This window comes from Drosophila gunungcola, chromosome 3R (genome assembly GCF_025200985.1).
Source record: "Drosophila gunungcola strain Sukarami chromosome 3R, Dgunungcola_SK_2, whole genome shotgun sequence".
Lineage (NCBI taxonomy): Eukaryota > Metazoa > Arthropoda > Insecta > Diptera > Drosophilidae > Drosophila > Drosophila gunungcola.
This window is the reverse complement of record NC_069139.1, coordinates 6,748,168-6,759,630: the sequence shown is the minus strand read 5'-3', so window position 1 is coordinate 6,759,630 and position 11,463 is coordinate 6,748,168. Positions and strand designations below refer to the sequence as shown.

The following is an 11,463-nucleotide window of genomic DNA, read 5'->3' as shown; positions in this document are numbered from 1 at the left end:
AATTCGCCGGGAGAAAAACAAAATAAAACAGAAAGGGGTGATGAGGCGGAGTTCCGTGATTTACAGCCCGCACTTTCGTAATTTATGAGCCAACAGCACTTGAAAAACAAAGCCAAAAACCGAACCGAACTGAAACAAACAAACGCCCGAAACACGAAAAGTGCATGCAAAACATTTTGTGGCGCCATTTTTATTGTCCTTCGGCTTGTTCATGTGTAAAATTTGAAATTGTTGTAAATAATTACCCTAATGGCTGCCGCCGCCCCATCATTGCCATGTCCTTATCCCCCGGAAAATTCAAGGACCTCGCAGTTAATTCGGAATCCCCGGCATCGTCGCCATTTGTAATTAAGCCTAAACCGTTAATATTTCAGCCAGATAAGAGCAACTGCATCCCCATCTCCATGCCCAAAATGCCCATAAATTCACAGCAAAAAGTTGGTCCTTCCTCCGCACAGGATCAGGTCGAAATTGTTGGGGAAACATTTTACGGTTCGGGTGTTAATTTCCAAGCAGATTTTTTCTTATCTCAGCCTAGTGAAAGTGAAAATCCCCCGCATCCTTTGGGGCCACTTGTTTTTCTTGCCTGCATTGGCAAGAATTTAATTAGCATACCGAATCGTTAACAAGATTGGAAAGCCAGTGAGTTATGCACAAGTTTTGCACTTAAATATCAGGACAAGAAGAGTTAAATTAGTTCTCTAGATATAAGGAAAGCTGAATGCAGATAAAGACACAAAAAGTGGCAATCTAAATTTGCAATACACACAGTGGTTAAGCTTAAAAAGAAGCAATCAAAACATTCTTATCAAAAAGAATATTCAAATAAATAAATATATAGCTATGTTTTGATAATAGAAACGACCATGATTATTATTTCAATTGTTTTGTTGAGTATTGTTTAATAAGTTAGCTTAAGTATTTTTTAAGGGACCATATAATGGCGACACATATAACTAAAATAATGTAACAGCGACTACACTACAGCTTGTTTAATTGAATCCAACGCTATCCGATGTGGATGTCTGAAAATATAATCTATTTTTAGGTTAATCTTCTATACAGAAACTCAATTTAATACTTACTATTATGATGAATATTTATGTTAATTTTTGGAAGTTTCGGAAGATGGATTTTTGGCTTGGCTTTTCGTTTTGGGGCCGCCTCAGCGTTTTGCGAACAGATGAAGAGCACCACAACGATGAGTAGCCAGTAGAACTTGAAGTATTTCATGCTGATAATAATATTGTCCGATGGAATTGTTGTTGAGCAGAGAGTTTAATTACGACTGAAGCTATGGCGGGAATGGCTCTTAAATAAGTACGTTATCATGACATCAGTGTGGCTCATATCAGCTTGGATTTTACCATAGTCATAGCTCAGCTAGTCGTTCAATCGAAAAGGGAACCCCGGCAGCTCTATGAAAAACCCAAAACAGCTGAACCGGCGTTGCAATGATCATTCATAAGTCATTATTAAACTGAGGCGATGTCGTAGAATTAAAACAACGGGGAATGCTAAAATTTTAAATACAAATACCATTTAAGAAGGGTTAATGAGTGGACTCAGTTAATAAATAAAACATCTTGTTATTGTTGTATATAAATGTTTATTTTATATTGTTTTGTGGTAAAGCAGGCAAACTGAAAATATTTCACAGTATTTTTGTGGGTATTGTTGTTCTTTCTGGGAAACCACCTGAAATCAATGAAATATGTTGTCTTGAAATTGTTCAACTCACCTATGGATTAGATTGGATTGGATTGGATTCTATCAACGGGCGTGTTTTCCTCAATAAAATGGAAAGTAAAATATGGTAAGCCCTTAACCCATTGTCACCCCAAAACACTCCATAACTACTCGAACATAAACATGCATAAATTGCATTATAAGCGACCCAAACAAAGCATTACAATCGGATCCCCTCGAAGCAGCCATAACTATTCATTATCGACGCATAAACGACCCTTTGAGCACTCATAACTTCAAATTTTTATTAAATAAACAGAACAAAGCAATGGCCGGAAAAATGTCACACACTAGGCTATACCATATATGGCGAAGAAAGGGATGTGGATGTGCCATATCCTTCTGACCCACTAAATTGAATCTGCGAATTGCAGGAGAACCCTTTCCCTTCCCTTCAAATCCCTCCCTCATCCGGTGTAATTCAATATTTGACTAGATGAGATTTATGGCCACAGGGCGCAGAGACTTCCTGCGAGGCATCCTTTCGCTATATTTGTGCAAAGTATAATTTTTGATTTAGTGCGATTTGTGTCAACGGGTTGTGCAGCCCAATAGTTTGCCAATATCGCATAAGTGAAAGTTTTGCCGGATTTTGTTTGCTTTTCCAGCGGATATGAGACCGCATGCTGATTGTCAATCTGAAGTGAAGGGTGGATGGAGTTGGAGTTGGAGCGGAGGTGGCAAAAGTCTTCCCCCCTTTTCAAGTCGGAAACGGATGTTCTGCCAACGGAATTCGCATAAAACTTTACTATTATGTTGAATATTTTGGCGAAAATTGAATCGCGTGGCTGCAGCAGCAAATTGCTTTGTTCGCCAAATCGCGAGGGAATCGGAGGATCTACGAGGGTGACTGTACAGCAGGTACAGGATTCAGAACTCAGGATGCTAAGGATGATAAGGCTGAATGGCAGCAGGCCAATTTGCCGCCAAAATTTGCATAGCCGGCCGTCGAAAAAAGGGTTGTTTTGCACGACCGGAAAGGCGCGACAAGCGAATTTATTACAGGTTGCATTAGATTTAATTATCCAGAGGAGCGTGCACGGAAAAGTTAATATTCAAAACACCCAAGAGAGCTCAAGTGTCACAGTATAGCTTGATTTTAGAGGCACACATTTCCCCCATCATCATCATTTTGGTATTCCATTTATGGATGAGTTTACTATGTATAGCTTCCAATCCTAACGTTCTTTAAAAAATTATAATGATATGCGACACTTTGAAGAGAGAATTGATTGCATAAAATTTTAGTTTTTCAGTGGGAAAACCTGAATACATGATAGTATAATAATAAAATTTAAAAACCATCTGAAAGCAAACATGATAAAAACACGTTAAGCTATTGGGAATATAGAACCATTATTCTATAAATTCCAAACCAAGAGATTCTAACTTACAAAGTTTTGATTATGGTTACCCTTGAATGTCTTTTTATGTAACCAGTGTTATTGTGCCACATGCTGTAAGCCAAGTCAATTTGATCCATTTGTGTAACCAGTGTTACGGTATTTATGTGTCTTGACCTAAATTCTCCTTAAAACTTTGAATCCTTTAGTGTAACCAGTGTCACTGTATCAAATGCTGTAAGCAAAATCATTTTAAGTAGTGCGTAGTCTTAGAATCAATATTGAATTTGGTGGAAGTTGAATGAGTCCTGTATAAATGTCTACTCATTAAAAACTCTAAATACCTCTTTTTCTCGAGATCTCAATAGAAATTTACCGATCTCTGCTGAACTTTTTTGAAATGAAATTCCTGAAAATAAAGCTCGTTAGTGGATAATATTTGTAAATACACTGATAAAAAATGCTAAAGTAAAATTAATTAAATGTGTCTATTGAATTCACAGTTAACTTAAACTAAATTAAAAAAATAAATAAAAAGTCAAAAACTAACTAAAAACCGTATAGGATAAAAATCAAACCAAAAAATAATTAAATTTAAATTGAGAACAAAATATTGGAATTTACTACGTTTTTTCTACCAGTGAACTTACATGATTTGTATTGGACCCTTTTTCATTAGTTATCTCCATGCCAAGGTGGTCGTCCGGTCAGCCATCTATCTGTTCCAGTCCAAAACGCAGGTCCCAAAAAGTTTGAAGGACCCTCCCTGGGATTAGGTGGACCATACCTGAAGTTTGGTGGATGATCCCATCGGATCCATTGATTATCGTAGGGATTCCATGGGCCATTACAATTGTTCCATGGACCATTATTGCAGTTCCATGGACTGTAATTTCTCATTACTGGTTCTTCAACTACAGGCGCACCACTTTGGATTGAAGGAACTTTCCCCGGGGTTTGGCGTTCGGTTGGTGTTTTATCTTTTGCTTTTATCAATTTGTTACGATCTGTCAATCCTTTCATACTCAGTTTTAAACGCCCAAATCGGAAGGATATTATTCCATCTAGCTCCACCAGTTTCTTCTGCGATTCATTGTCAACTGCCATGACAAGGAGCAAAAGTTCTCCATGAATAAGCCTATTAATAACCCTCCATTCCCTGGTGGACACCGGATTTTGAGCCTCTATAATATCCAGGACCTTTTTATTGGTGGTTGGTAGGCTGTCTGGAAAGTAGCCACGGATCACATTTTTCCTCGGCAGTTCCTCCTCTGTCATTAGCTTGAGTTGAAGGGCTACTTTGGTCTGGATGTGACATAAATTGCCTATGAGCCACTGGGCTGTGGAGAAGTTGGCACAGATAACCATGAGCCAACCTCTTCGAGCCAAACAAGCTTCGAACTGGGGCATTTCGCTACCTGAGTGCTCCACGGTGACATCAATTATGGCCTCCTTTATCCTGGACATTTGATCGGTTGTGAGGAGAGTCCCATCAGACTCCGAGGCAAAACCGAGTTTTACACTTTTATCTAAACTAGAGTTGGGCCTATTGGTCGGGTTTACTATCTCTTTAATTCCACAAGGAGCTGGTAAAAGTCCTCTAACAACAGGAGTAGCTTGTACTATTCTTAAAGCCCTTGCCCTGGTTATGCCTTCACGAAGAGCCTTTCTCAGTAATTTTTTCTGCTTGGTTTTCAGCCTGACAAAGCCTGGACCCGAATCCACTTCAGGATTCTGGATTGGTGATGCTTTGGGAGCAGCATCTGACTCTGAAACTATAAAACTATTCATTTGATTCCCACGAGTGCACGGGAAAGGAGGTCGCCCACGCCAGAGCCCGAGGTGCCGCAGGAAGTCTGGATTGAAACTGCGTGTCGACAGGTGCGCAGAGTTCGCCCACTAAGAACCGAGCTCCCCCTCGGCCACGCATCCTTCGACGCCGGCTGTTCCGTCTTGGATTGGGGTGATCTTCAAGAGTTGTCTTCTCTGCGCCCGACTACCATTCGCCAGCATTCCTCGGCAGAGACATGACCTTGCCGAAGGACCTGTTTCCAGCCGCCCTCACGTGGAGAGTGTAGTCGCACTTCCGGGTGTACAGACAGTTACGGCACGTCCACTTGGGAACTAGGTCCTGAATGGTACGCGTTGGTCCCCCTGTCCATCACCCAGCTGACGGCCATTATATGCATGGGTTAAACTAATTAAGTCTTTGTATTTCCCCCTATTCAGTAAGGTTATGATGGTCTTATTCAGCCAGGCTCTTAAATTTCTTGCAGTTTATCGATAAAATTAGAAAATCGTGACATCTAAGTGACCATTGAAAAATAGGTCTACTGAGTTACACAAAAATATTAAATTTCTTTGGAATTAATTTTGAAAAAATATTTATTAGGGCTTGGTCCTTTAAATTGTTTCAAACGAAAATAGTTTTTGAAATCAATTTATTTAAATTAAGAATAAAGTAAGCCTACTCTAAAAATAAACAAATCTTCGTTCGCCTGAAGGAAAGCCCCTCTTAACCAATGAAACAATATTAAGTTTAGTGTCAAAGTGGTTCTTGGGGTGTTTAGATTCTGCCGAGTTCAATGGGGATATAATCCCTACTCAGAGGATGTGCAAGTGTTCATTGGGTGGTATATTTGTCCTTTGACTCACTTAGTGGCGCTTCATCTCCTCGATTTGTTTCAGGAGCAACTGCATCCGATCCTTCATTAAAGGCTGCCCTTTTTGGGTTTTCTTGCTGATGGCCTTGGTTTTCTCCAAGCGCTTGTGTTTATAGGCTTTTATTCGTGCATCCCGTTCTGCCCGAACTTTCTCCCTTTCCGCCGCCTCCTGGGAAGCTTTCTCCTGGCGTTTCAAGTTACGGATCTCGGGTTTATTTGGCTTATCCTGAAAATATTGGGAAAAACATGTGTGTGTACCTACTGAGTAAATGTACTTCGATTATTCACTTACCGTCTTTGGGTTTTGCTGGTTTTTGTTTTTAAAATACGGCTTTTGATTGTGGGCCACCTTGCCAGGACCTTTGCTAGGTCTTCCATTGGGTTTTCCTTGAGTTTTCTGGGATCTTGGTTTCATTTTTGTGTTTTTAATAATTTAAGGCAGCAGAGCAATAAAGGTGGAGAAACATTGGTTTCCCATCTCTAATTTGATACCTGCGGAGGATATCGATATATCGATTGCCAAACACATGTTACATACAAGCATTTACCAACACTGAACAAAGACTGTTGTTTTTTGGCATACAAATAAAAAATGTTGAAACTAGGTAAATTTCTGGCGCAAAATGGTGAGTTAAAAAATCGGGATACACATTAAAATTGTACTAAATATGCCTTTTTAAGCCACGTTGGTCAGCCTAGTGGGCAGACAGCAATTGGGCTCCACCAGCCGTTTTTATTCGGCTTCCCCTAAATCTGCCGATTCGGATCTTCCAATTGACATAACGAATCCTTATGAAAAGGACCCCCAACAGTGCATCCTGTGCAAGCACAGCATCGAACCGCACTACAAGAATGTGAAGCTCCTTTCGCAATTCCAATCCCCGTACACAGGCCGCATTTATGGGCGTCACATCACCGGATTATGCAAGCGCCGGCAGGAGCAAGTGGAGCAGGCCATCCTCCGGGCACAGCAGTGTCTGCTGATGCCAGGCTATCACAAGGACCTCGATTTCCTGCAGGACCCCAAGCTCTTTGATCCCGAGAGGCCCGTGCGCCCACACAAGTACTAGTTTGTCTTTCAGTTTGAGTTTCCCTTCTTTGTTGAAAGGAAATACAGTTTCTTAATGTTAAATCTTATGGAAAACTATGTTTAACTCAAGTTATTCCTCCTCTAGGTAGCGCAGCATGCTAAGGGGAATACCCAGTTGGGCGAGGAGGTCATTTTTCGAGAGTCCTGGCTCCACCATCGTTAGAAGATCGTCCACAGAAGCTATAAACGCCTGGCGCCAGATTTCTATATCACCCTTGAGCTCTGTGATTTTGCTACTTTTTGGACTATCCTGCAGCTCACTTTTCTTAAGATCCTGTTTCTCGTCCAGGTTCACTTTATCCTCCACCTTATTGCATTCCTCTTGAGAACCCTTCTTCCTTTTATTCGACTTGATAGCTTCCTTTTTTGACGATTTCTTCACATTATGATGCTCCTCATCTTTGAATTCTTGCGTCACAGCAAACTCCAACTTCTTTTTGGTCAACTCTGTTCGGTTTTTAGACAATCCTATCCTTCGGGCGCTCAGTGATAAAGCCAAAGTTTTCGGGGTCTCTTCGTTTTCATATTTGGGTGTATTTACAGAAGATTCCGCTTTTTGGAGTCTCATCAAAGGCGCGGATTGACAACCACGCCTACCAATTCCAAGTCGCGGTCTCCGCCCGGACTGGGGCGTGATATTTGCATCCCCGGGCATCTAAATTCCATAAATATGAAGAAATGCCTGTTTTAAAATGCCCATAAAAAAACCCGGAATGAAAACAGCTTGTTATCCACTCGCGCTATCGTTATCGATAGCACACAAAAAAATCGACATATTTGAAATATGCCGTCAGGGGCGCCACTATGTAAATAATCAGCACTAAATGTAGACAATTCAAAATCAAATGTAAAATGTTAATTCTAAATATTTATTGAAGAAAACTATTAGAATTATTAATTCTAACAAGTACAAACAAAGGGGTTAAGAAAAATTGGAAATTTAAAGAACACCATTGTAACACAAATCAATGTCGTATAAGATATTTTTTATTGAGAGGTAATAAAGTAAATTAAACACAATAAAAAGTATAATAATAATAAAAGTCAGCTTATTGTGCAAAGTAAGCGATAAACTTAAATAAATAATTGCATTTAATATATACTCAATAGAAATTGAACAAAAAGTATATCTAACAAAATTTAGACTTGCATTAAAATGTATAATTTGAACTAAGCAAAAATGAATATTATAAATTTGCTGACATCGCCACTCTCCACTGATTTCACAATCGACTTTAGTTTTTATTGTACTTTATTCTAGGTATAATTGGTATGAATATATAAACTCGCGCTGAACGGTCCTGTCTTTTGGGGACTGTATATAAAGTGTCTACAAAAACTATGCGCGCACTCTCTATATGCTAATCGGTAATCCGTAATCTGCTCTATGACTAAACGGTGACCTGATACTGATACATACTGCCGAATCCGGAAAGACTCGCGCGTGTACACATTTGGCTTCTCTGCGACCAGACCGACTCTGATATGACTATAAACTAACGTAGCCTAGGGGCTAAAGCGATTGACTGGCTTACAAACTGAACAAAAGGGGGGGGGAGGACCAAACTTATTGCAACGATCGATTTTAGGGCGGCGATCGGGAAAAGTACGGGGAAGCTCTTAAGGATCCAGCTTGTGGTACCGCTCAACATCGGCGCCGCGGAAGAAAACCTTGCAGACGCACTGCTGATCTCGCGAGAGGAGCACCAGGCATTCCCGGCAGACCAGATGGCGGCAGGTGCGTATCTCGTAGCCGAACTGGGCACTCCTGCAGTTTATGCAGCTGGCAGGAGCACCACCTGCTGATCCCGATCCCGCGCTGGAGTTTGCTGCGAGCTGGCTGAAGCGCGTGACCTTCTGCAACGCCTGCTGGATGGCCTGATCGATGGAGGTTGTGGCCGAGGTCACGGTGGCGCAGGCGCTGCCATGGTGGCTGTGCCTCGCTCTCTTGGCCGCCGGCGGCGAGTGTGGGGAGCCCCCAAAGGATGCCGCTGTCGAGGAGGATGTGGCCGTGGCGGTGGCCCTGCTCTTCCGCTGCTGCTGCTTGTAGGCGTTGCTTAGTGCTGAATAGGTCCCGGCAGCCGGACTGAACTGTCCCGGCTGGCAAGTGCTGCTGGCGAACTGAGAGGCATGGCGGCGGCGCAGGCGGGATGTGCCCAACGAACGCGGCACCGCCTTAAAGTGCTCCGAGTGCTCCATGAGGAACTTCTCTATGCGCGCTTTTAGGGCCAGGTTTAGGATCGCCTTGCGCTGCAAATTGTACTCCAGGCCTGTGAACGGATCCGAGGGCTGACGACCCCACTTGGTCTCCTCCTCGGCGTGCTTGTCAATGGTGGACTGGTCCACCACTTTTCCAGAGGGCAGCACGGTGGGAAAGATCTGGATAGAGGAGGTTAAGCATTAGAAGATTGATAAAAGACACTAGCCTAGGGAGAACTACAGAACTACTACTAAATAAAACACCTTATATTTAATATAGGAAAACGATCAACCACAATATTTTATATCATATCTTTAAATGAATCATGTTACTAAATGATTTATCAACTGATATTTCTTGCTTAAATGAATGACGACTCTAATATTTCTTTGCAAAATATTGATAATGAAACGATTTCAACATTTGGGACAATGATACAGAAAATTTATAAAGAATTATATGTTCAGTCAAAATCACTCTTTCTACCATGTGACTTTAATAAACGTAAAGAGGATTTGGTCAGGTTAAAAAAAATATATAGATAGAGACAAAAAATATTTGTACTCAAACTGACATATTTTAACAACATTTTATAGCCTAGAAAACAAAGGCAATGTTTTCGTTTTAATTGTACATTATTTATGCGAAATTAAATTGACCTTGCAATGATGTTCTTGCGGAAGTGGAATCGACAAAATGGCTGACGCTGATTCATGGTTATGTATTCAGTCGCATAAGATCAACAACTCAAGAAGCAAGGAAGTTTCTCCTGCTCGCCTGCAAGGATGTGTTAAACTCAAAGGACTTCATTACCATTAGCTCCCAGGTGATGGAGTCGAGGAACTCCTCGGGAATGGAGAGTGTGGACTGCTCCCGCAGCTCTGGAACATGTCGCGGCGGGGACCTCTGACCCGTGGGCGTCTGGGCGGCATCCCTCTGCCCGTAAGGATCACTAATCTCGCTCCAGATGCTCTTGACCAGCTCTCGATCCGCTTTGTCCAGGGAACGGGCAGGTAAGCCCCACATTTGCACTTTGCGTAGAACCGGAGGACACCTCTCCGTGGCCCGGATCACCACTTTCACGCTATTGGTGCTGGCCAGGATCTTGTGGGCGGACTTGAAGAAGAACACCTTCTCGCTCTGCTCGGAATTGGAGCTGCTGCGCGAATTGTAGTCGCTCTGGTAGCAGAAGGTCACCGAATCCACGCCGCGTCCCAAGTCCCGGACAAAGGCCACTCGCTCCCAGATGCCATCATGTCGTCCGTGGAGCTCGAAGGCGGTGGATCTTAGGGCACCGCAGGAGGGCCACAGCTTGATGACCTTCATGTCCACCGCCTTGGGAAAGTCGAACACGATTTCAATGGGTGGCTTGCACACGGCGAAGCACATGAATCCGCGTTCCAGCTGCTCGACATCGTCCGCTATGAGATTGGCTGCAGTGTATCCATCCTCGCAGACCGCATCGCTCTCCACGGAGGGCTTCAGTTTCGGATTGAGGAAGTTGATCAGGCTGCTCATTCTGGCTGGCTGGCTGGCTGCTTTTTCCAACGGCTATTACACGGGTTTATCTCGTATATCTTTTGTGTGTGCCCCACCTGCTCGTTATTCGCACAGAAAATGGCGTCACTTCTCGGGAGTCTTTTGTTGTTGCCTCTGGCCCTGAACTCTGCTAATCCTGCCTCGCAAATCCTTCTGCTAATCCTGCGCTGCGCTACTTCCAGTTCTCTGCTGCCGATCCCGAACACCTCACAGCCTGTCCTGGACTCCGGCTGGCATTTTATGACGCTGCAATGGTGACAATTATCGCCCTGCCTTTTGGAATATTTATAAATCACTCGTTTGGGGGGGGCAGTGTGACCGTGCGCAGGGTGAGACAGTGGGACCAGGCAGGGTGGCCGGATAAAGCTGGTGTTTGCCGGGTACTCGAGCATGGTCACATTTTCTCCCTGAAGCGCCATAAATATTTCATTTCAAACGTTAAGTACATACATTTATATGTTTACTTAAGTTAACTTAAATTTTTTTACTTTTTAAGATTTTTATTAATGTTAATATTGAGTAACTAATATTTTATATTAAATTATCTGGTAAACATGGTATCTTTTACATGGTGAATTTAATTTCAACCATTAATAGTTTAGCTGCACATTAAACATTATTTAATATTAAGCAGGTTATGTGGAATTAAAATCCTTATTTTCCTTTATTAAAAATATCAAATTAAATTAGCCAAATAAGTGTCTAAAATAAAGCACAATATATAAAATTAAATATAAGCTTTGTAAATTTGTTAAACATTAAAGCAAATTTTTCAAACATTTAAATACCAAACATAAATAAATTAATAGTTATTAAAAGTTAGCATTTTTGATTAAGAATGCCAACGTCCTAATCTTGCATACCTAAATAAGCAAAAAT

The 11,463-nt window shown here is 41.8% G+C and overlaps 6 protein-coding genes across 8 annotated transcripts; 1 reads left to right on the top strand and 5 right to left on the bottom strand.

The window, feature by feature from the left end:
* Nucleotides 1-842: 842 nt before the first annotated feature.
* LOC128252860 (uncharacterized) lies at nt 843-1,378 on the bottom strand. 2 transcript variants are annotated; one of them, XM_052981010.1, is made up of 2 exons: nt 1,086-1,378; nt 843-1,038 (listed from the first exon to the last, which is right to left on the bottom strand). In XM_052981010.1, the coding sequence occupies exons 1-2, from the start codon at nt 1,231-1,233 to the stop codon at nt 977-979; spliced, it is 210 nt and encodes a 69-aa protein (XP_052836970.1). In that variant the 5' UTR covers nt 1,234-1,378; the 3' UTR covers nt 843-976. The 2 variants fall into 2 exon arrangements, with proteins under 2 accessions (XP_052836970.1, XP_052836978.1); XM_052981018.1 differs by having other exon boundaries at nt 843-1,025.
* A 2-nt stretch (nt 1,379-1,380) lies between these two features.
* Nucleotides 1,381-5,404, bottom strand: LOC128252760 (uncharacterized). Of its 2 annotated transcripts, XR_008267336.1 has the most exons (3): nt 3,743-5,404; nt 3,437-3,501; nt 1,387-1,517 (listed from the first exon to the last, which is right to left on the bottom strand). XR_008267336.1 is itself a non-coding variant. In XM_052980808.1 (2 exons), the coding sequence occupies exon 1, from the start codon at nt 4,881-4,883 to the stop codon at nt 3,768-3,770; it is 1,116 nt and encodes a 371-aa protein (XP_052836768.1). In that variant the 5' UTR covers nt 4,884-5,404; the 3' UTR covers nt 1,381-1,517; nt 3,743-3,767. The 2 variants fall into 2 exon arrangements, 1 of the variants encoding a protein (XP_052836768.1); XM_052980808.1 differs by lacking the exon at nt 3,437-3,501 and having other exon boundaries at nt 1,381-1,517.
* Nucleotides 5,405-5,516: 112 nt separating this feature from the next.
* LOC128252850 (thyroid transcription factor 1-associated protein 26) lies at nt 5,517-6,231 on the bottom strand. The gene is made up of 2 exons (XM_052980981.1): nt 6,048-6,231; nt 5,517-5,981 (listed from the first exon to the last, which is right to left on the bottom strand). Exons 1-2 carry the CDS (start codon nt 6,168-6,170, stop codon nt 5,748-5,750), a joined length of 357 nt encoding a protein of 118 aa, XP_052836941.1. The 5' UTR covers nt 6,171-6,231; the 3' UTR covers nt 5,517-5,747.
* A 46-nt stretch (nt 6,232-6,277) lies between these two features.
* On the top strand, nt 6,278-6,892 carry LOC128252833 (28S ribosomal protein S18c, mitochondrial). The gene is made up of 2 exons (XM_052980942.1): nt 6,278-6,381; nt 6,437-6,892. Exons 1-2 carry the CDS (start codon nt 6,348-6,350, stop codon nt 6,823-6,825), a joined length of 423 nt encoding a protein of 140 aa, XP_052836902.1. The 5' UTR covers nt 6,278-6,347; the 3' UTR covers nt 6,826-6,892.
* LOC128252819 (uncharacterized) lies at nt 6,824-7,649 on the bottom strand. The gene has a single exon (XM_052980917.1). It carries the CDS (start codon nt 7,498-7,500, stop codon nt 6,916-6,918), a length of 585 nt encoding a protein of 194 aa, XP_052836877.1. The 5' UTR covers nt 7,501-7,649; the 3' UTR covers nt 6,824-6,915.
* A 430-nt stretch (nt 7,650-8,079) lies between these two features.
* LOC128252742 (RING finger protein 37) lies at nt 8,080-10,918 on the bottom strand. Its single transcript, XM_052980734.1, has 3 exons — nt 10,641-10,918; nt 9,859-10,580; nt 8,080-9,224 (listed from the first exon to the last, which is right to left on the bottom strand). Exons 2-3 carry the CDS (start codon nt 10,561-10,563, stop codon nt 8,466-8,468), a joined length of 1,464 nt encoding a protein of 487 aa, XP_052836694.1. The 5' UTR covers nt 10,564-10,580; nt 10,641-10,918; the 3' UTR covers nt 8,080-8,465.
* Between the last annotated feature and the right edge of the window lie 545 nt (nt 10,919-11,463).